At 41.8% G+C, this 23,388-nt stretch overlaps 1 protein-coding gene across 1 annotated transcript in view; it reads right to left on the bottom strand.

Moving 5' to 3' along the window:
* Window positions 1-23,388, bottom strand: part of neto1l (neuropilin (NRP) and tolloid (TLL)-like 1, like) — an 89,246-nt gene that overhangs the window by 9,262 nt on the left and 56,596 nt on the right. Inside the window, exons 8-12 of the mRNA XM_085287312.1 lie at window positions 19,853-19,894; window positions 19,496-19,623; window positions 7,402-7,484; window positions 5,648-5,793; window positions 192-305 (exon numbers count right to left, since the gene is read on the bottom strand). Coding sequence (XP_085143438.1) covers window positions 192-305; window positions 5,648-5,793; window positions 7,402-7,484; window positions 19,496-19,623; window positions 19,853-19,894 — 513 coding nt within the window. The remainder of the gene's footprint in view (window positions 1-191; window positions 306-5,647; window positions 5,794-7,401; window positions 7,485-19,495; window positions 19,624-19,852; window positions 19,895-23,388) is intronic.

Raw genomic sequence — 23,388 nt, 5'->3', positions numbered from 1 at the left:
GAGGGAGGAGAGGGAGAAGGAAGAAAGGGGGTGGCATATAGCAAGAAGTGGCAGGTTTCTCTTTGTGTCACTCTCCATGGTGCTGAAACATTAAACATCCACTCCTATCTTTGTGTGTTGCTGTGACTAGCTGTTGGAGATCTGCTAAAGCTGTGACATGAGAGGTCAGATAACTACACGTAACATCTCACCTTTACACTGGTTCTCATCCCAGGGGTAGACACAGTTCTGTATGCCATTACACACGAGTGTGTTATTTATGCACATGTTACTGTGACAGAAGAAGGCATCTGCATCGCATGGAGCTGGAAGGGGAGAGAGCACAATGAGCAATTAAGACATTAAAGAAGTTTATTTATATTTGCACATTCAGTTCACAGGACAAGTTCAATGCAATTTTTAGTATATTTACCATCTCTAAAAATAGCAGACACAAAGGACAATTACATGCGCTACTGTACTGATCATTATAAGAAGTAGAGCAGAAGTCCAGCGTGGCAGATTTTCAGACTCAGTTCAAACCTGCTTCCCCTGAACCCATCTGTTCTTCATGAATTTTCATTCTCACCCTCCTCTTCAAACAACTTGTGGATATGAATGAATTTCTTGTTATGTGTGCGTATGTGTGCGAGCTGTATGCGGGTGAGTGTGCGGGGTGTCTGGAGAAAAAGTCATGACATTTTACAACCATTTGCACACACACACCCAAAACAAATCCTTTCTATTTATACTGCATGTTGTTTATTTGTTCACCGTGACACCCGCCCCCATGGTGTGACCTGTCGGAGACACAACATTCACGTGTTTTGTCTCAGTGTGAGGAAGAAGAGTCATTCTTCAGAAATTCATCAAATCACTGTGCTGATGTCGCAAGAAAATACACTGTATTTTCACGTTAACGTGAAAAAGATTACTGTATGTAGTTAGGTGAAAAGCTGAGTACACCCTTCTTGCTTCCCTATGATTTAAGAGGGTAAGTAGCAGCCAGGTGCTGCTAATCAGACACGTTTGATTAAATGATCACGAGCAAATTTGAGCACCTCTATAAAAGCAGATGTGCAACATTCAGTTGAGTGTCAGGACAATGCTGCAGTCTTCCCAATTGATGTCTTGGCAAAATCATCCCAAGATGAGACCTTGGGATGTTCAGAAAAACAACATCTACATCTCAGGCTTGCCAGGGCAAAGTATGGCAAGTTTGGGTTGCTAGGAGAAAGTCTCTTTTCTCTAAAAAGAACCTGGAAATCTAAACGGATCATTTTCTGGGTGTTAAGTAAGAGGTTTCTGTTTAACACTGTATAAACTATTTGATGCCATTCTACCAGTCTAAAGCATTTACACACATGGTTGTAATTTTGTAACTGTGTTACTTGGAAATTAAAAAATAAACAAGTTAATTAAAAGATAAGATATTGACCTTTTTACTATTTATTCATTGTAACTGATGTCTTCTGATAGATCACCTATATATGTATCACCTGACCCTCCTGTTATTTTGCAAAAGTATCCCTAAAGCATACGAAGCTGAATATGTCTGCTCCATGTAGCTTTATGTGAAAAGGATGCAGAAAGCAGAAGTAATGCAGGATCGCTTTCAGTTTCTCTGTGTTTTAAAAGTGAGTGACATGTGAACAGAATGGCTCTGTTTAGCTGCTGGCTGTTTTGTTGCAGAGGAGCTGTCCTTCCCTGGTCTCTTGCATGTCTCTTACTTTCTGTCTTTAGCTCTCACCTTCTCCCCACTCACACACAACACTGGCACTGGTGCTAAAGCAGCTTGCCAGTAGTATGGCAGAACTGGGGACTATTTGACAGCGTTACCGCTGTGATGTATGGCTGTTTTCATCCCAGCTCTCATCCCAAGTGAATAATAACACACCAAATTAGAGTGACTTATCTGTATCTCTCTCTGTAACCCATCCTGTCTGGGCCTTTGCCAGCATTTCCTGAGTCATATTGGCTCTCTGTGTGTGTTCTAATACTCCTCTTCTCATTTTCTGCCCCCAGCCTCAGTCTGTTTTTCTAATCCTTTATGTCATGTAGTACACTCCACACCAAAGCTGTGACAGTTTGTTTTTGCTAACAGCCACCAGAGGGAGCCCACGCCTTCTCGTTTTCCACTCAAGGCAGGGTGAGACCAGATGTTATAAAGAGCGTGATCCACACTAATCTCCTGCTAAATTAATTTCAAGACATTCTGTAATAAAAGTGCTCTTTTGCCCACACAGAAATGTCCACAGTTGCTGCTGGAAGCATAAATTAAGTCGTAAATGAGTGGCTGATGAAAATAGTCTGGGTGTCTCTGGGTGTCTAAGAGCAAAGAAGTGTCTGCAGTGAAGTGCTATAAGCAACACCTGGTTATCATGAATCTTTAAATTCAATCTACTGTAGATGTCTGCTTCGTGGGGTTTTGATTTAAAGTGCAGTTATAATATTTCTATGAGATGAGTTTGATGAGTCTCTGTTTTTTGTCATAAGTGATTTTTTAATAAAGATCTTTTTTGTTTGGTACATGGTAACACCTGCAATAATGCAAGCTCTCACGTGTTATGATTTGGGATAGTCAGCTCCTACCTGAGTCTTGTTTTTTTTTTACCCATAGAGTTATTTTCTGTTACTCTACGGCCTTTTTGATGCTTCTTTTTTATTTTCTGCTATGATTATCTAGATTTCAATACTGCTGATAATAAATACAGTAACACTACCCAGCAGAGTGCATCTGGTACAGATTTTTTACAATGTCCAGCACTACAGTCTCTCCACAGTCCTCCCAAAGCATTCTAACTGCAAAGCAACAGAGTGCCTACAGTTGATATAATCTAATCTAAGACCAAGCACGCTGACAGGCATTAGCATATTGTGTTGGTCTCAAACTCTTTCATGCACACAGTAAAGAAGCTTTCCTATAGGTAAAAAGTGACATGTGTAGTGAAGCCAGAGCAAATTTCCATCTGCAACCCGGGAGACGTGTTGCAGATGAGCTGTAACAATGCTGACAGCTGAGATGTCGCAAGCGTACATTTATCACCTAAGACATAATTGGTTCTTGGGTAGAGGTAGGTATCACTTATGCTTCACATTTGTAACTATATACTACCTTCATAGCAGGGCTGTTTATGCGTTTGTGTGTGTGCGTGCATGTGTGTGTATGTGAGAGAGAGGATGGAAGCAGTAAAGTTCAGTGCTAGTGTCAGCAGGTGTAAACTCTTCACAGATGGTAAAGCTGCATGTTTGTGTTTGAGAACATTGCGTTTCCCACATGAGCAGTTTGCCGGGTGTCAGCAGGTCTGAACGGTACTCTAAGAGCCGCTGGTTCCACTGGGAACCAACGGCTGGGAACAAACATCCAATGGTTTAGGATCTCCATGGCTGGGGAGCACTTATGGTAACAATTGGGCTATAAGCAGCTGCATGCGCGCACAGCAGAGTCACTCATCTGCAGTGATCACATAGGGCATGAAAGCCATTATTTTTGTTTTCATATCAGCTGGTTTTTGCCGTTCTGAGCTTTCATTTTTCTTTTTGTTACATTTCTGTGCAATAAAAAGTAATTTTATTCGTTAAAACTAAATCTAAACTATATTTTGACATTGCTTTTTCTAAGCTTGCATTTGGCTGTTTAACGGGGGATCTTTTATCTCACATAAATGTTCAATGACTGATTTAAATAGTCGGAATATATGATGAGTTCATTAAAAACAAACAGCAGAAAAATCAATGTTTTGTTCATGTAACTGAAACAATAGACCCGAGGGCACCTGTTCAGTAAATGTGTCTAACAATATCAAATACAGTGCTTTTCAAATTTATCAGACCACCTGTCATAAAAAAACCCACAAACTTTTTAGAAATCTGCTAAAACCAAAAATGTTATTGTCAAGGGGAACAATTAACTGCTAAAACAAACTCTTCTCTTCAGGAATACATGTTATTAACTGTGCTTTGGCATCTTAATAAAAAACAATATAGTACGTTTCCCAACACAGAACACCACTTTATACACATCAAATAGAAGCAAATACATCTGTCCTGAGAGTGTAAAACAAGCAAAGTCTGAATTGTTTAATTGTTTGCGTTTTTCGCAGCTCTGGTACATTAGTGCATTCACTGTTGACAGGGTTGCTGCAGTGCTGCTGAGCTGTGGTGGATGCTGCTCTAAAGGCTGAGGTCTGGCCGGGGATCGCCTGAGTGACTTAGGCAGAGGCGTTGCCCCGGCAACAGCACATCCTGGCTCTGCTTGGTGAAAGGGCCTCACAAAGGGGACACTGACTTCACAACGTAAACAACTCTGTCGCTATTGCAGTTGCTTACTGATTAAGCTAAGCACAAGCACACAATAAACAGTCAATGAAGACAAGGTGCAGGTGTGTAAAGTGATAAACAGATTGCAGTTCAGTCTTTTATTAAACCTCTCTTTTTATGAGTTAATGGTTCTTCTCACAAATGATAATGTCAGTGGTTCCAGTCCTTTTGAAATGGCAGCAAAAAGCATTAAAATAACTTTAAAATGCAGTAAGTCTTTCATTTAAACAGTTTGAAAATAATATTCTAAGATTTTTTTCTTATCCTATCTACATTCAGAAAGAAGCCCCATTCAGTTTCTGAAATCGCTCAATAGTGTGCAGCTGCGTGCACCTATTTCCTCGTGTCCTTGTCATTAAAAGGCACCGACTGATGCTGACACGGTGTAGACTAATGGGCCCCAGACCCTCTTCCTTCATGTCGCTAGTACAAAGAATGGCCTCTCCACACGACTATCTCTATCAATGAAAATCCGCTGAATGAGAAATAGACAGACTTTGAGTGTGCTTGTGTGAATTTCAAACTGATTTTTTTCTGAAACAAGACAGGTAGATGTGAACATATTGTAGGTTTGGTGCAGTCACAGTCTCTACATATTTTAAACAAAGGAATTAGCTGGTGCAGATGCTCCACCTGTGTTAATGCAGCAGAGCTGAACTCAAATCCACCTGTGCTGTCATCTTCACATTTACCCACAGGCAAGATTCCCTGTGATGGAAATGGTGTTCGGTGGTTTCCTGCTTGCTGCTGTTTACATTGTTATGAATCTTAATGGAAACTCATTATAGACCATTTCCTATGACGAAAGATTCCAGATGAAATATGACCAATGTGCAAGAATCACAGTGATATCTCTGATTGTGTTTTAAAACTCGTTATAGGAATAATTCTGCAACTGAACAGTGTGGGAAAATGTAAATGTGGGAAAATGTAAATGCCTCTATAACCTGCGATTACTAGGCAACCAACGGGAATGCAGCATGAAATTACACACTGATCGACACTCAATTAAGAAGAAAATCTAGTTGAGGCAAAAGCCTTGTTTGCACGATGTGTCGACCAGCTGTTATTATGACTGCACCGCGGGGGGTTTAGCATGAAAAACAAATATCAGAGGACGTAATAATGTATCATGTGTGTGTGTGTTTCAGCAGGTATTTGCATTGCACTGTCTGCACAGACCAAACGTGATCTTGTACTCAAGTTTCTTAGGTTTACATAAACTTATAAGAGTGCAGAAATCTCACAGTTTGGACGTGCTTTTATTTTGGCGACTGCAATTAAGCAAAGACCAGACGAAGAAAGCTGCCTAAGCAGGAAGATCACACTGCAGTAAAGATCAGCTTACGTTCTTGGTAGGTTGTGAAAAGGATGCGGAAGCGACTTTTGCGGCTGGCCTCGTCTGCCCACATCCTGATGACTCCCAGCGTGGAAACCAGCATGATGTCGTTGGCCACCGTGGAGCAGAACTTGCTCTTCAGGTCTTCCACTGAACTGAGACATGACGGGACGAGATAAGCATGCATACTTTATTATCCAGTAACATAGGCAGTCACTGTGCATCTTAATAATCCACAGAGTTGGAAAGAGCAGTCGTGGTACTTTAATGTTTGGTTTTGTTTTTTCTGGGCTGTTATCGTCTGATCACTGCTAAATATTCTGAATCTCTCAAGATAATAAACTGCCGCTGAGCTCAAGTGTGTAGTAGATAGTGATTCAATTATATCCTTATCTCAGTGTATCAAATATTGTTTTCTTTAATCTGGATTTCAAAATCTCATTATTTGGAGATTAAAAACAGGTTACTTTATATTAATAGACTTGTTTGTGAGAAGTGCGCGAGAAGCAAGTGTGCAGCTTGCATGCTGTGAGTTAGATAAGAAGATCAATACCGCTCTCATATCTGTCCTTAAACTGCAAATCTACAGTCAGCAGTTGGTTAGTGTAGCTTATCATGAGGACTGGAATGGATAGCCTGACCTGGTTCTACCCACAGCTAATAAAATCCAGCATCCAGATCCTCTAAAGCAGGGGTGTCGAACATAAAGCCAAGGGGCCAGAATCGCCCAGTCGGGCCTAATGGATAGCTTTAGAAAATGTGAAAGAGGTCTTACATTTTTGGACAATTAAGTGTATTTTAATAAGTTTTAGACATTTTGACATTGTCTGTAAGCTCAGTGTTATAATTACAGGACAGTTTTTGAACTGTACACATTTATTTCTTACAGCTAAAGCCCAAACAGTCATGCTGACACATTTCTTTCATTTGCTACAGCAGCATTTATATATCATGTAGAAAGACTGAGACGTACTGTTGGAACTGACCTTCTTTCTCTTATAATGAAATATCTCTATTAAACCTGTAGTAAAAGTCCGGCCCACTCGTGATCAGAGTGGGCTGTATGTGGCCCTCGACATAAAACGAGTTTGACACCCCTGCTTTAAAGCTTGCTGCCTAAACTTGAAAAGAAATCCTGCCCAAATTCCTGAATTTAAATAATTTAATTGCATGTAAATTTTCCATGTAATTTTTTTTACAATTTAAAAATTTTACATTTAATCAAATTTGATTAACTCGATTGGTATACATTCAGTTTAGAGCACAATTCCCTTAGTAAAGAATTATTTGAATAAATTAACCTTTTAAAATATTTCCATTGCATGTTACTCAAAATTATTGCTTCATGTTTATTGAGGGAGAAGACTCCCACTTTTGACTGCATAAATGGAAATTATGAAGTTGTGATGTTACATATGCTGTAACTTGACCCTTTCCAGTCATTCAGCTCAGTTCATCTGTATTTCCCATATAGACATGAGTAGCATCATTCTTTTTATCTAGCTTTCATCAACAAAGCCAATATGTGATTACCCTTTAACTCAGCTAAAATACTTAAACAGTTTCCTTAAATTAAAATTGTTTTTTTTTAGGCGAATTCAATTTCATGTTTTCAGATCAGAAGCTCATGAACAGCACAAAGTTGTTATATGAGGATAAAGTAAAGTGAGTGAAGTGATTTATACAATTGAAGATTTAAAACAAAGCCCTCTTGTGCAACAAGAGCATGTCACATTAAAGATGTACAAAAAAAAAAATCACACCTGCCGCCATCATACACTGCCACAAAGTTGCGCTTGCATTCATTGGAATTTGCCATCTCATAGTCGAGAAAACGCAGGTAGATCTGTCCGAGGAGGCAGAGAGGAGGGAAAAACAACAAAGAGAAGAGAAAGAAAAAGAAGCGATCAGGCGAGGAAAATCAAAGGACACAGTAAGATTTGGAGGTGACAGAAGAAAGATGTGAAGCAAACAGCGGAGAGGAGAGACAAGTGAGAGAAAAGATTTCAGCTCTTTCCTATTACTGCCCGGGCACCTCAGTCATTATCCAAGTGCCTGATATAGCAGCCCTGTAATGAAATAAGACTGACAGACAGCAGCTAGCACAAAGTCATTACATACGCATTTCAAATGAAGACTCAAAGACAGACGGAGTCTATTAGCTTTGCACTCATTATCCATATCTGTTGAGATAAAGAATTACATAAAACCTACAACCTTGTTAAACTTTAAGGGCATGTTGGACGTTTTGCCACCAGTTTTGGATATTTAAGCGAAAAAAAGATGTCATCATTTAAAATTAAAATGCAAAGAACTTATACACCAAAGGACATATTTGGTATATAAACAGACTTACCTTATGTCTAACTATTCATGAAGCAACTAAGACAGATACAACACATGCTCTGTTTTAATATCCTAACAATCGCTCGTTGAGTAAAATATCCACCTTGCTATCCACCTTGACTCTTCATAGTAGCTATTCTGCACTTCCTAACTGTCTCCGCACCATTTTCTGTCACTCATTCATCAGGCTGAGCTCCCCCAATCACAGCTATGGTTCTGGTCGGCCGCTCACAGCACTTGCCATCATTACGGTTAATGAGCGGACGGCTCCTGGACTGTGACAGGAAAATTTGACGCTTTAAATACCCAAAGACAAAAGCTGCAGATGGAGCAGGATAATGGACCCTGCAATGTCAACTTGGCTTCAACAACATGACAAGCGAAATGGACTAGAGGGGGGAAAACAAGCTAGCTCTCTCGAGGTATCACACTGATGTCAATAATCAGTCTAATAAAAAACAATCATATTCAGCTATACTGTCACAGGGATGGGGGAAGCGTTTTCTCTCCTATACTGCGATTGTGGAATTAAATACTGTCAAATTCATTGCAGGCTTTCTGATGCAAAGATGTATCCAGTTATAAACTCAATCACATAGGAAGCATGTGACTAAAAGTGATTTGTCCCAGGGAGTGTATAGATTACATTCATATTAATGGCTCTACACTGGGAGAGGGGGGGATACTCTGAAAATACACTTAAGCTGACGCCACTGAGTGTTGTTGTGGTCTTGTCAATATTACAATGATTTCCAGTACAGAGCATAAAATATGACTGAAAGCTTTAGACTGGAGATACATGCAGTAAGTGCCTAAAATTTGGTTTCTCAGCAGTTGGGATAATGCTGTGATTAAGTTAGTGATCTGAGACGAATGTCACTTGACATTGTAGTACAATATAAAAAGGTTTCTAAGTTTAGAAGTTCTAAGTTTTTAAGAACAAGGAAAACTTTGGATTAAGGGAAAACTGCCAGAAATGACTTTGACTAAGAACAAAGAATTTATAATACGTGGATGATGGCTCCTTTCCATATGGCAGATTACCAAAGACGACAGATTTAATGCAAAAATTTTAAGGTTATAGTGAAGGTTAAGGTTACAGTTAGGGACTCTCTGCCAATTTTTTCTTTGTCTGTTCTAGAGTTGAAGAGGCAAATAATTGGTAAAAGCACCAATGAGCATGTTAATTAGGACACTTGGCCCCGTCGTTTCATCGTCAGCGAATGGTGGGAGAATTAGACATGAAGTTTTCCACCTACAGCACAAAGAATGCACTAAATTCAGCCATCTGTAACCGATAAAAGTACTTTTTCAGCAAGCGGAGACTAATTGCTAATGCAAAACAATGTTGATATAATGAACAAATTAGGATTTTGGCATAGACTTCAATTGGTGCTAATGGCTAATTAAAGCAATAAAACTACAGCCATTAAATAGCATAATTCCCAGTCTTGACCATCATGACTGTTTCTGGATGGAAGCATGACAGTGATGGTGTTGAAGAAGGGGGCTTCTCCACATTGATCACGTTAGAATATCTGAACGGATGCACTGTCACAAAATTGTGTACAGAGTCTTGGAGCTGTGGCAAGGTTCAAAACCTTTGATACTGGAGGCATTCTGGTTTTCCGTTTCACCTGTTTTTGGTTCAATTTCTTTTAATCAATCAGTTCCTTTGCTGATATCTCAAAATTGTCAGTTATCGTGTGAAAATGTAGCTTTTAATTTTAAATATATAACCCTTATGAAAGACTAACCAGTGACCTGCACACTAACCAGTTAAGCTGAAAAATTGGCCCTCAGACTGGCCGATGGCTTTCTAGGGTGAGAGTTTCTAATATTGTAGCATTCTAACATGCTTAACTCGAGTACTTTTGTATGGCAGGCCATAAGGATGTGCATGTCTGTGAAAAAAAAATCCTTTCAGTATTGTCTTTGATCAGGCGTTGCATACACAAACTCATTATCTGACCGATGTAGTTACTGTGAGCACTGACTGGAAGGTGAACAGGACGGCCTCATTATGTGACAAATATATAACATTTACTAACAAATTCACAAATAAAAGCTTCTGATGTTGTTTTTCTGTGGCTCCTAAGCCCTAACAGGCCGATGATGAAGAAAAATTCTGAGTGCAGATGGCATCACAACACAGAATGACAGCAACGGATAAGATAGATACAATCACCAATTTGTACGGTGAGAGATTGGCTCCAGCAGGGAAATAGGCTGCTTCTTCATTGATTGCAGCGCCCAATAATGACGCCGAATCCATCATTGACCGGGGAAGAATATGCTCTCTCTGTTGCTAAAGGGTGTCTGTAACAGCGCGTGCTGTTCATTACAGTCAGAATGAATGTCCATATTTTGACCATTATCATGAAAGGATGTAGAAGGTGTCAGACAGCGCGGGCAAGAAAAATCCAGACTGTGTAAAACAGACGGGACAGAGATGCTCTGTGGAAAACAGAGACACTGATGAGGTAACTGAATGTATCCCTCAGTACAGCTAATAAGTTTGCGCTGAATTTGGACGGCTGTCCAAAATAGCCCAAAGAACCTAAAAAACAGAGCAGTGGTGATAGGAAGAGTTTATAAATTTAAATATAATGCAGTTTCAGTTCAAAGTTTTTGTAAATCACTCTTATTAGACATGTATATCACTGTGAATCCTAGTGAAGGGTAATCTATTCTGAAGTGGAGGATGAATGGTGGTGTAAAGTAACGTGATGGTATTAAATTTGGTGCATTGCTGTGACTTCTGGCAACAACACATGGTCATTACTGCTTACTTGCAGGTATGTTTACTCCATCCCTCTCTCTGCCATCTGCCATGTGCCATCTCACCCCCAAAACTCCATCCCTATATATTTAAGATCTTCAGTAAAACGCATTATTAAGCATTGCTTTCCCTTATTCCCTCCTTTCTCATGCTTCCACCTCCTCTCCTACCTCCTTCTCCCGGCTTCTCTCTGGAGTGCTCCGGTGCAGTCTAATTAGAGCCTCCGGTATAGGATGTCATTATCTCTGCTGTTTCTGGCACACTGGGTGTAGTGCAGTAGTGTATAAGCATAGGGAGATGAACACCTTGCCTTACACACTGTGCGACCTCCATGCATGCGTACACACAGTAATGTAGTCCCCCTCTCTGCAGCAGCATGTGACCATGCATGCGTCTACTTGACAGAGGTAGTGAGGAACCAAAGAGAGAAACTTTAGGTTTTTTATATTTTATGTGTAACTGAGTGCGAATAGTTGCAGTGCAGGTGGGAGCTTCAGGACTGTGATTTACAGAAGATAGAGTTGTACTAAAAATGTGATTTGCTGCCTTGTCCATCAGTGCCAATGACTGTCAGCCTCTGGCCCATGACTTGGCCTCGGAGGCATTTCTGCAGTACGAAATGTGACACTTATTCAAACTAATACATCATACTGCCAGGCTTGCTTGCTTTGTTACTCTTTCATGCACATAACTAACGTATTCACACACAAACGGAGGATGCATGTGATGCGCACAAACTTGACTTGTCTGTTTTGATGGCTCACTGGCAATGCATCAATTGATTTTTTTTAAAAAAAGAAAAAAAAATCAAGCATAACCTTTAACCCTGGCAAGACTCCATGCTAATAGCTGTTTCAATTTAACACTTATTGTAAGCTTCCATGTGACGACTAAGAGTAAGTCTCCTGATTGATGCAGTTGTATAACTCCCGTGGCCTTGAGTTTTCAAAACAGCTGAATCCGAAGGTCATTTCTGAAGGGAAACCAGAGCATTAGCAGGAAATATGCGACCCGAGGAATATGCCAGATAAGAACAAATACTGTGCCCATGAATAACAGTCGAACCATTATCAGCCAGTCATATCATAAGCCAGTGTGTGTGTGTGTGTGTGTGTGTGTGTGTACAGTACAGAGAGCCTGCAGTTCAGTATGAAAAGCCTGTGTAGAAAAAAATACTGTGAACCTAATCACAGCTTCCATCTGATATAAACTATGCCTTAATAGCTTCTCTAATGTGTACTCTATAAATCTTAAAAGATCTCTACAGTAACCATAATAGCATGGCATCACTAATAAGCACTGAATTAGTGAAACTAATAGTGACACAGTAAAGCTGACAATACAGCTACCTTGCCTCACCCCCTGGAATAACTGAACAATGCACGTACTCGGAAAAATTGATTCCTATTAACATTAAGTCAGAGCAAGTCACTATTTCATATCCTGCTGTAGTATCTTATTATAATGATCATAGCATATCATCTCTTGCCAACTGAGAGACGATGGCAGCAGAAACCTAAGAAAGAGGAGGAAGAGGAGGAAGCGTCATGGAAGAACAGGCCCCTGCACGGTATGTACCACCGGCAGATAGAGGAAGTGGCTAACATCAAGAAATCCTACCAGTGGCTGGACAAAGCTGGACTGAAAGGCAGCACAGAGGCACTAATCATGGCAGCACAGGAGTAAGCTCTAGGCACAAGATCCATAGAGGCTGGGGTCTACCACACCAGGCAAGACCCCAGGTGCAAGCTGTTTAAAGATGGTCCTGATGCTAGCAGGCAGGGCATACGTGGAACGCCATAACCAAGTGGCCAGCATAGTATACAGAAACATCTGTGCTGAGTATGGCCTGGAAGTCCCGAAGGCACCCCTTAGTGTGGTGGAGAATGACCGAGCTAAGATCCTGTGGGACTTCGAGACACAGATGAACAAAATGGTGCTGGCTAACCAACCAGATATAGCGGTGGTAGACAAGCGAAAGAAGACGGCTGTAGTGATCGATCTAGCGATACCGAATGACAGCAACATCAGGAAGAAGGAACACGAGAGGCTGGAGAAGTACCAAGGGCTCAGAGAAGAGCTCGAGAAGATGTGGAGGGTGAAGGTAACAGCAGTGCAGTGGTAATCAGAGCACTTGGTGCCGTGACTCCCAAGCTAGGAGAGTGGCTCCATCTAACTAATGAGCCTCCGGGTAAATTTAGATCGAAAGCCAAGATGTGAATCCAGTAGGTTACAAATGTGCATTACAACTGGGATCTTAAATTATTGACCAAAGAAATCAAACATGTACTATGTCCCTTAAATGCCTTAAATGTCTCTTTTTAAATAACAATTTAAATGTGTATGGTTTTTGGTGAGCATCACCAGCCACACCTAACATTACTGTCAAAGGAGCTTGCCAAGAAAAGCGTCTGGACTTCTTTAAGTTGCTTGAAGACGTTTCACCTCTCATCCGAGAAGCTTCTTCAGTTCTAAGGTCAAATGGTGGAGAGTCCCAGATATAAACCTAGTGGGAGTTTCCCCCCACGGAGGGACAAAAGGACCCCCTGATGATCCTCTAATCGCCTGAGCCAAGGTGTGAAACTGGGCGTGGGTCCCAATCAGCCAGAGTTTCGGGTATGTTCATTGTGAAACCTGGCCCCACCTTATCATGCGAATTCCTGAGGTCAGATGGCCCAGGATGTGAGTGGGCATTAAGGCGTCTGGGAAGGGATCTCAAAACTGGATTATAGATGGCAGAGAGTTGGTGTCATACACACCCGCCTCTGTTCAAAGATGGTCGCTCACAGTGGACATAGATGGCTTCTTTCACTCCTCTTTCAAACCATCTGTCCTCTCTGTCCAAAATGTGAACGTTGGCATCCTGGAAAGAGTGTCCTTTATCCTTAAGATGCAGATGGACTGCTGAGTCTTGTCCTGTGGAGGTGGCTCTTCTGTGTTGTGCCATGCGCTTGTGAAGTGGCTGTTTGGTCTCTCCAATGTAGAGGTCTGGGCATTCCTCGCTGCACTGTACAGCATACACCACATTGTTAAGTCTGTGTTTTGGCGTTTTGTCTTTCGGGTGAACCAGTTTTTGTCTGAGCGTGTTGCTGGGTCTGAAATACACCGGGATGTCATGCTTGGAGAAAACTCTCCTGAGTTTCTCTGATACACCGGCTACATAGGGGATGACAATGTTGTTGCGTCTGTCCTTCTTATCCTCCCTCGCTGGTGTCTGGTCTTCTTTTCTGTGCCTCTTTGCTGACTTTAAGAACGCCCATTTAGGATAGCCGCACGTTTTGAGTGCTTCCTTTACATGTGTGTGTTCTTTCTTTTTTCCTTCAGGCTTAGAGGGAACATGTTCTGCCCGGTGGTGTAGGGTCCTAATTACTCCAAGTTTGTGTTCCAGAGGGTGATGGGAGTCAAAGAGGAGGTACTGGTCCGTGTGTGTGGGCTTCCGCTAAACTTCGATGTTGAGTTTGCCGTTCTCTTCAATGTGCACAGCGCAGTCCAGGAAAGGCAAACAGTTGTCCTTTGTGTCTTCCCTGGTGAACTTGATGTTTTTATCCACAGAGTTAATGTGTGCAGTGAAGGATTCCACTTCTTGGGTCTTGATTTTGACCCAGGTGTCGTCCACATATCTGTACCAGTGGCTGGGTACTCTTCCTTTGAAAGAAGAAGAGCCTTCCTTTCCACTTCCTCCATGTAAAGGTTGGCTACAATAGGTGACACGGGGGAGCCCATGGCACAGCCATGTTTTTGTCTGTAAAAGCCTTCGTTGTACTTGAAATATGTAGTGGTGAGGCAGAGGTCTAACAGTGTGCGGATCTGATCGGGTGTGAAGTTGGTCCTGTCCTCCAAGGAGCTGTCTTCTTGTAGTCGTTTTATGACAGTCTCCACGGCCTCCGTGGTGGGTATGCAAGTGAAGAGAGAGACTACATCAAAGAGAGAGAGACTACATCTCTACATTGGAGAGACCAATCAGCCACTTCACAAGCGCATGGCACAACACAGAAGAGCCACCTCCACAGGACAAGACTCAGCAGTCCATCTGCATCTTAAGGATAAAGGACACTCTTTCGAGGATGCCAACGTTCACATTTTGGACAGAGAGGACAGATGGTTTGAAAGAGGAGTGAAAGAAGCCATCTATGTCCACTGTGAGTGACCATCTTTGAACAGAGGCGGGGGTTTACGACACCAACTCTCTGCCATCTATAATCCAGTTTTGAGATCCCTTCCCAGACGCCTTAACGCCCACTCACATCCTGGGCCATCTGACCTCAGGAATTCGCATGATAAGGTGGGGCCAGGTTTCACAATGAACACACCCGAAACTCTGGCTGATGGGGACCCACACCCAGTTTCACACCTTGGCTCAGGCGATTAGAGGATCATCAGGGGGTCCTTTTGTCCCTCTGTGGGGGGATACTCCCACTAGGTTTATATCTGGGACTCTCCACCATTTGACCTTAGAACTGAAGAAGCTTCTCGGATGAGAGGTGAAACGTCTTCAAGCAACTTAAAGAAGTCCAGACGCTTTTCTTTGCAAGCTCCTTTGACTACGATGACCTGGATGACTGAGAACCTTCACAGACATATTGCCGTACATTTTGGGAGGAACACCCTTCAACTGGTGCGGGAGTATGAAAGGGAATCAAGGAAACTAGCAGATTATAGGAACCATCTCCGTTTCAACCTAAGATGTAGACAAAGCAGAGTTGTTCCTAAGAGCCTGCGCCTTGGATCCACTGTCAGGGGATACAGAGCAGACTTGATTCTACAGAGAGCACAAAATCAACTTTTAAGTGAAAGGATAAGACAGGTCCATTTCACCATAGATGCCCTCCAGATCAAGATCAGCCAGACCCTGTAGGAACTGGAAATCCTTCTACCCTCTCCAATCTTAGAAGAGGTTTACAAGTTTGTGGACAAGGCTCAGCGGGCCCAACACTCTAGAGGAAAAGAAAGACAACGCAGGAAATTTCACACCTTGCTTTCAAAAACACACACTCCTCATCCTGAACCTACACAACCCAGAGAAGAAAACACACCTGATGTCAGTCAGGAGAAATGGGTTAAGAACTTTTCAGACAGGATTCTCACTGAACCTGAAAAGAGAGTATTAGCCAAAGGACTCAATTTTGCCATTGCTCCACAACAGTTGCCCATAGTGGACCTCATCACAGCCACAGAATCTGCCATACGGATTAATAAATTATCACAGACAGAAGCAGAGCAAATCAGGATGAAAGTCTCAGCCACGCTCTCCAGTGCCAAAGTCCCTCCATCCAACCTCACAATACAGGAAAAGAAGGCCGTCGCTTCCCTGAGCAAAGACCACAACATCACTGTTTTACCAGCTGATAAGGGAAGATGCACCGTGGTCCTAAACACTACAGATTACCATACAAAGATCACTACTCTCCTCAGTGACAACAATACCTACGAAGCCTTAAAGCGAGACCCCACAAGCAGCTACAAAAAGAAAGTTATAGCTTGCCTTCAAGACTTTGAAAAGGACAAAATTGTTGACCGCCTTACATATCACCGCCTTTACCCAGGTGATGCCATACCCTGCATCTATGGACTTCCTAAAATCCACAAGGAAGCTGTCCCACTCAGACCCATAGTCAGTAGCATAAACTCAGTCACTTATAACATTGCTAAACACCTTGCTACCATCCTTGCTCCTCTCGTGGGGAACACCCCACACCACATCAAGAACTCCACTGACTTTACAGACAAGGTCCAGAAACTTACCCTGGATCCAGATGAAACCATGGTGTCCTTTGATGTAGTCTCTCTCTTCACTTGCATACCCACCACGGAGGCCGTGGAGACTGTCAGAAAACGACTACAAGAAGACAGCTCCTTGGAGGACAGGACCAACTTCACACCCGATCAGATCTGCACACTGTTAGACCTCTGCCTCACCACTACATATTTCAAGTACAACGAAGGCTTCTACAGACAAAAACATGGCTGTGCCATGGGCTCCCCCGTGTCACCTATTGTAGCCAACCTTTACATGGAGGAAGTGGAAAGGAAGGCTCTTGGCTCTTTCAAAGGAAGAGTACCCAGCCACTGGTACAGATATGTGGACGACACCTGGGTCAAAATCAAGACCCAAGAAGTGGAATCCTTCACTGCGCACATCAACGCTGTGGATAAAAACATCAAGTTCACCAGGGAAGACACAAAGGACAACTGTTTGCCTTTCCTGGACTGCGCTGTGCACATTGAAGAGAACGGCAAACTCAACATCGAAGTTTAGCGGAAGCCCACACACACGGACCAGTACCTCCTCTTTGACTCCCATCACCCTCTGGAACACAAACTTGGAGTAATTAGGACCCTACACCACCGGGCAGAACATGTTCCCTCTAAGCCTGAAGGAAAAAAGAAAGAACACACACATGTAAAGGAAGCACTCAAAACGTGCGGCTATCCTAAATGGGCGTTCTTAAAGTCAGCAAAGAGGCACAGAAAAGAAGACCAGACACCAGCGAGGGAGGATAAGAAGGACAGACGCAACAACATTGTCATCCCCTATGTAGCCGGTGTATCAGAGAAACTCAGGAGAGTTTTCTCCAAGCATGACATCCCGGTGTATTTCAGACCCAGCAACACGCTCAGACAGAAACTGGTTCACCCGAAAGACAAAACGCCAAAACACAGACTTAACAATGTGGTGTATGCTGTACAGTGCAGCGAGGAATGCCCAGACCTCTACATTGGAGAGACCAAACAGCCACTTCACAAGCGCATGGCACAACACAGAAGAGCCACCTCCACAGGACAAGACTCAGCAGTCCATCTGCATCTTAAGGATAAAGGACACTCTTTCGAGGATGCCAACGTTCACATTTTGGACAGAGAGGACAGATGGTTTGAAAGAGGAGTGAAAGAAGCCATCTATGTCCACTGTGAGCGACCATCTTTGAACAGAGGCGGGGGTTTACGACACCAACTCTCTGCCATCTATAATCCAGTTTTGAGATCCCTTCCCAGATGCCTTAACGCCCACTCACATCCTGGGCCATCTGATCTCAGGAATTCGCATGATAAGGTGGGGCCAGGTTTCACAATGAACACACCCGAAACTCTGGCTGATGGGGACCCACACCCAGTTTCACACCTTGGCTCAGGCGATTAGAGGATCATCAGGGGGTCCTTTTGTCCCTCCGTGGGGGGAAACTCCCACTAGGTTTATATCTGGGACTCTCCACCATTTGACCTTAGAACTGAAGAAGCTTCTCGGATGAGAGGTGAAACGTCTTCAAGCAACTTAAAGAAGTCCAGACGCTTTTCTTTGCAAGCTCCTTTGACTACGATGACCTGGATGACTGAGAACCTTCACAGACTAACATTACTGTATTCCAGGTAAACATCAAACCCAAAGTTTACAGGTTAGGTTTTGTTTGTCTTTAAAACTGAACAGATTTCTATGTAGCTTGCAAAGAAGACATATACATTTTGTGTTTACATACAACCAGTTCTTTTGGTCATCTGACTTTCTACAGTGGCATAATGAAGATAATAAGGACGATAAAAATAAATGAACCACATGTCTGTGCCATAAGTGAGTCATAGTTAAAGAAGCCTGTCATGACCAAAGTTATAAATACATTCTCACATATGTACAAACCAGACACGCGCAGATCCAAAAGACACTGTAATATAAAACATGGGTTTATTTAATGTCACGATTTATAGTTTTAGTATTACGAGGGAGATCAAATATTTTAACATTTTAACTATGCAGACACCATAATTCCTTCCTGCCCTTCAAAGAATTGTTCTAACCATGAAAGTCAAAGTAAAATTGTGGCCTTATGCTATCAAATCAAACCCCCCAAATGCACTCAGAAGAGGGCCAACACTATTTGAGCAGCAGATTTACTGCAGTCATGGATGTACAGGATCAAACCATATAGAATCATATGAGAGGTGGTAGCATTTGTAAAATATAGCCTTTTCCTGCACTGCTGCTCTGCCCTTAGGAAACACTTAATCCCATGCATTAATGCAGCACAGGTACCTCTAGTAGATAAGGAAGCATGTCTAGTGTGTATTAGGGGTTGGAGCAAAGGTGTGCATGTATATGCATGTCCTGTATTTGTATATGCAAAACACAGGCGAGGAAAACAAATGCAGGCTGTTGCAGGCCTCAGGGTCAAACTGCAACCCAACACTATTTTATCAATGGTAACGCTTCCTGCCTCTCTTTGTTTGTTCAGTCCTCTCTCCTTCTGCAGCGCTCTCTTTTTTTTTCTTCCCTCCCTCTAGTCCTCTTGGCAACAGCTCACTGATTAAAAAAATGGGCCTGACCCCAAATAAACCCTTCTGCCTATCTGTCTGACCCTAGCGGGGAAACAAGTCCTCCCCCCAGCCACAAACACTCTCGTCGGGATACTGCTGACAGCTGCAGACAAACTGACATGTAATATCAAAGCTTCCTGATGCAACCCCTGATCTTACTGCCTGTGTGGCGAAATATAGAAAGGAAACAGATAATTATTAAGAAAAAATATCCTCAATATCTCAACAGAAGCCGGAAATTTCACAAGGAATACATCCAGGATTTGTCAGCTGAACATTAGTCTTTCTGATGTAACTATGTTGTGCTGTCATCAGCTCAGCTAATGGGGACACAATTTCATTTCCATTTTATTTCATGTGACATTTCAAAATTTGGCTTCAAATCAAATTCACAGTTTGATGGGAGCGTAGTTTACGTCACTGACCTTGGAGCGCGGCGGGGCACGGATGTACCATTTACAGTCGACGGCCTCTGTGGCACCGGCCTTTCCGTCTCTGGTGATCTGATGAGACTCGACGATACCTTCTGGGCCAACCATGTCATACTGACAGGCTGAAACACACGCATATGTATAAACACACCCAAAACAAATGCATGCACACATGTGTGGTTCATGCAGACAAACACCGATGATTAAGAGGTATAACACATGCACCAACACACAGTATGTATATAAGTGATAGTAAAACAGCATAAATACACTTTAGAGAGACAAGAGAAGAAGAATGGCTATAGAGAGAGAAAGAAAGCAGAAAGCGGGAGAGAGAGGGAGTGTACCTACAGGGCAGAGGTGGGGGTATTCCCATGTCTCCAAAGTCTGGATCTGAGGAGAGAGCAGAATAGAGGAAGGGGGAAATTATTTTTTAATATATGATTACAAAATCAAAATCATTACAGAGGAAAACACAACAAGGTTTATCTATGTACTGAGGAACTTCCTGCAAAGACAACAAACTGCTGTCCTCACGTATAAATTATTTCAGCGTCTCTGAATGCTTTGCTGCTTTTTCCTCTTTGAAGTCACCAACAGGAAGTTCTCCAGATATTCTCCATATAACATCTGGTTATGTGTGACTTTTGCACTTTGCACTGGTGGATTAAGCATTAAAGCAACATAAAAAATATTTTTTTAACTACAGGTACCAACACTGTTAAGGCAGCTGTGCCATTAATGTTTTAAACTGGGAAGTGCTCCAGTATCTATTTGTCTATCTGAACCCGCACTAAGCTATATGCTAACATCACCATGCTAGCATTTTAATTACTATACAGTTGTTTAGTTTGTCATTTTAGCACGTTCACATCTACAACATTGGAAAGTGTGAGCTCACAAACCGTTGCAGGGCATGCATAATAACGAGTCTAGCTGAAATCATTGAACCAAAGGACCAACGTTTTAGAAACTGATAAAGCAGGATGAATAAACCAAACTGAGCGGCAATTCTTTTTTTCCTTTTTTTTAAATCTATGGAGTATTTGAAAAACGCTTTTTTGTTTCCTTAGAGTAGTTTGATAAAATTACAAAAAGAAATCTACTCCACCCACATGCAAAGTCCTGCAGTACAATAAAACAACCTCTTAATATGTTTGTCAGATATTGCTCTGAATAAAATCAAACGATTTGGAGGATTGAGGCAAATGCACGCTTGTGCTTCAATTCAATATTGTTATCAGGACATTGCAGCTGTATTTTACAGTAATTGGCTTTAAACCAAGACAGGTGATGATTTTGTGAAGTGTAGCAGCCAACTTATTGATGCCAACATGAGGTCACCGTCAAGTCAGTATTTACTCACAATCAGGGTTGGGTAGCGACAGATCACATGCAACCAGCATCATGTAATATTATTCTTTAAAGAAACAAAAATCAAAATTAACTGTGATAAAAAAAAAATCTGTTCGATTATAGATCATCAACGATTATTAATCACATCGTAAGTACACCCTTAAAAGGCAAAAATTGTTTTTAAATTGGTGACCAATTGTGTTTAGTAACTTATGATGAAGATGTTTGCGTTTCTTAAAAAATGTCCTGCTTGGGGGTGCATTTCAAGGTCCATGTTGGTAAACCTGACTTTTGAGAGTCCTGACTTTACAATCCACGATGGCAGCATTGCATGCAAATGTTAGCAAAACTGCGAAACCTGTAATCTGTTATGATCTGTGACCTGCTAAATAAGCCATATAAAGAGCCCTGACCAGTCTCTACCCACGACGGGTTGCAGAAGTGTTTTTAAAAGCATAAAGCATTTGTTTTTAAATAATTTCCCCTAGGGATCAATACAGTATTCTGATTCTGATTCTGAAAACTGGTACTGCGCTGTATTGCTAGTGGTAGATGAATGACTCCACCTTGCTAGGAAGCATAACAAATCCTCACTTTTCTAATTTTACTACTGGAACACAAATAGCTAAATGCACAAACATGTCAGAGCTGAAGAATCTTTCTCAGTTAGATAGCCAGTGTTTAAAAAAATGTTCATTCGGGTTGGAATTTTGTTTTAACCATCAGATAGCTTGCATGGATAATGGTAGCACTAGCATAGCTCATTAGCTAACACACAACATCACTTATTTTAGCTATATTTCAAAGCAATTCAGGTTAGATTACATTTTTTGCAAATCAGTGGATGAATGCGTATCCAGTAATTCATGACATTCAGATGAATGCTTCCTGTGCAGATGACGCTGTAAGCCTCTGGAAAGTATATAGCAAAGATAACCTTTCTTGGGCTCGGCTCCCCTGAGCTCACCACATAAGTCTCATTTTTGTTCCATTTAGCAGTGCCAGAACAAAGCATAACTGAGGCTTAACAGACCTAAACGGAAGAGAAGAAACATTAAATGTGTCCTAAAGAAAGGTTTTAAAATTTTAGCAGACTGCGAGGCTGTGACGGTAATCCTCCACCAAACTTTTACATATTCAGAACAAAAATCAAACTCAACTTCCCAGCTGTACGTGATAAGAAACATGTCACGCAAAGTTTAAAAAGTCAGCTTCAAGTGAGAGCTTTTTAGCAGTTTTTCCTGAATAATGTTGCAATAAATTACATCAACAAGGCCAGCCTTTCTGAGCTGTGTTCCCTCCTCCTGCTAGCGCAACATCACAGCCTCATCTCTTATCCCCAAAGACTCAATATCACTCTTCAGATGACTTCACAGAAGACAGAAATTGACTCTTGAACACTCTCACTAGTCTTTCACATCATCATTTCAGTGTGTGTATCTTGTCAAGGAGGTTTGTGTGTGTTTTTTCAGTCTATCAGAATTTCATAAGCACAAACCGGTGAAGCTTAAACGCGTCTAAAATTCATGCGATGTGTGATTATTTATGATTGTTTCTCAATAAAAGGAAAGAGCAATGAAGTTATTAGGCTACTTTTCTGATGCAGCATTCCACTATTACACCACTGCATGTCACCTGCCCTGAAATACAGCATTCTCTTTGATGTAAAACCTCCACAGAATTACAATACATTCCCAGAGACCCCATTTTATTCCAGCCTAGTAACAGAGCGGTTGGGCTTTCAAAGATATGCCGTTAGCTGTGATCTTCGGGCTGCATTCTTTTGAGGATAGAGCCTGCAGAAACAAGAAACACAAAAAAAGGCTTCACATTAAATCTGATTGTTCCTTGCCAAATCGAGACATGGCTACCATTGACTGAGCTCTGTGTGGAAAATGAGGTCTGATTGCACAGCGTGAACACCTTGTCTAAATGTCAAAGTTTTTTTTTGTCTGTATGTATGCCCTAATTTTTCTGTCTAGACATGAGTCGGTACTTGAGTGTGAGCACTTCGGACTCGGAAAAACATTGCACCGACGCCTGTGCTGCGGTGATATAAAAAAAGGGAGTCAAATGATGGAACAGATAGGATTCAGATAGGCACTCTTGGCTCAATTTCTGCTTTGTTCTCACAGATTCAGAAGATGGGAACCTCCCCAAATGGTGAGAAGACGAGCCTGTTGAATACCTGTGACAAATGTAGCAAGGCTGCCGAAACCCCTTCTCTCTTTGGCACTTTAACACCGTCTGGGACAGTAAAACATTCATGTGAGCACAAAAGCAGTCAGGAGACGTGCTTAGAGTGTACTCAAGAGTTTCTCCTGAGGCTTTTACTACACTTCCCTCCTGATTAATTGTTGCTTTCAACTTAGGCTCAATGATTCAATCTCTAAAAAGCTGAATGGGGAATACCACGCAATTTTAAAAGTGGCTCCTCTGGCCTTGGACAGCTAAGTGGTAGTAAACATGTTTTTTGTCTTTTGGAGAAAGCAATGCTTTGCTTGTACATTTCAAACAAATCCACCCACTTG

This window comes from Mchenga conophoros, linkage group LG9 (assembly GCF_057382185.1).
Source record: "Mchenga conophoros isolate Kocher_MC1m ecotype Shallow Benthic linkage group LG9, M_conophoros_male_GT1.1, whole genome shotgun sequence".
In the NCBI taxonomy this organism is placed as follows: Eukaryota; Metazoa; Chordata; class Actinopteri; order Cichliformes; family Cichlidae; genus Mchenga; species Mchenga conophoros.
This window is presented reverse-complemented; position numbering and strand designations above follow the sequence as displayed.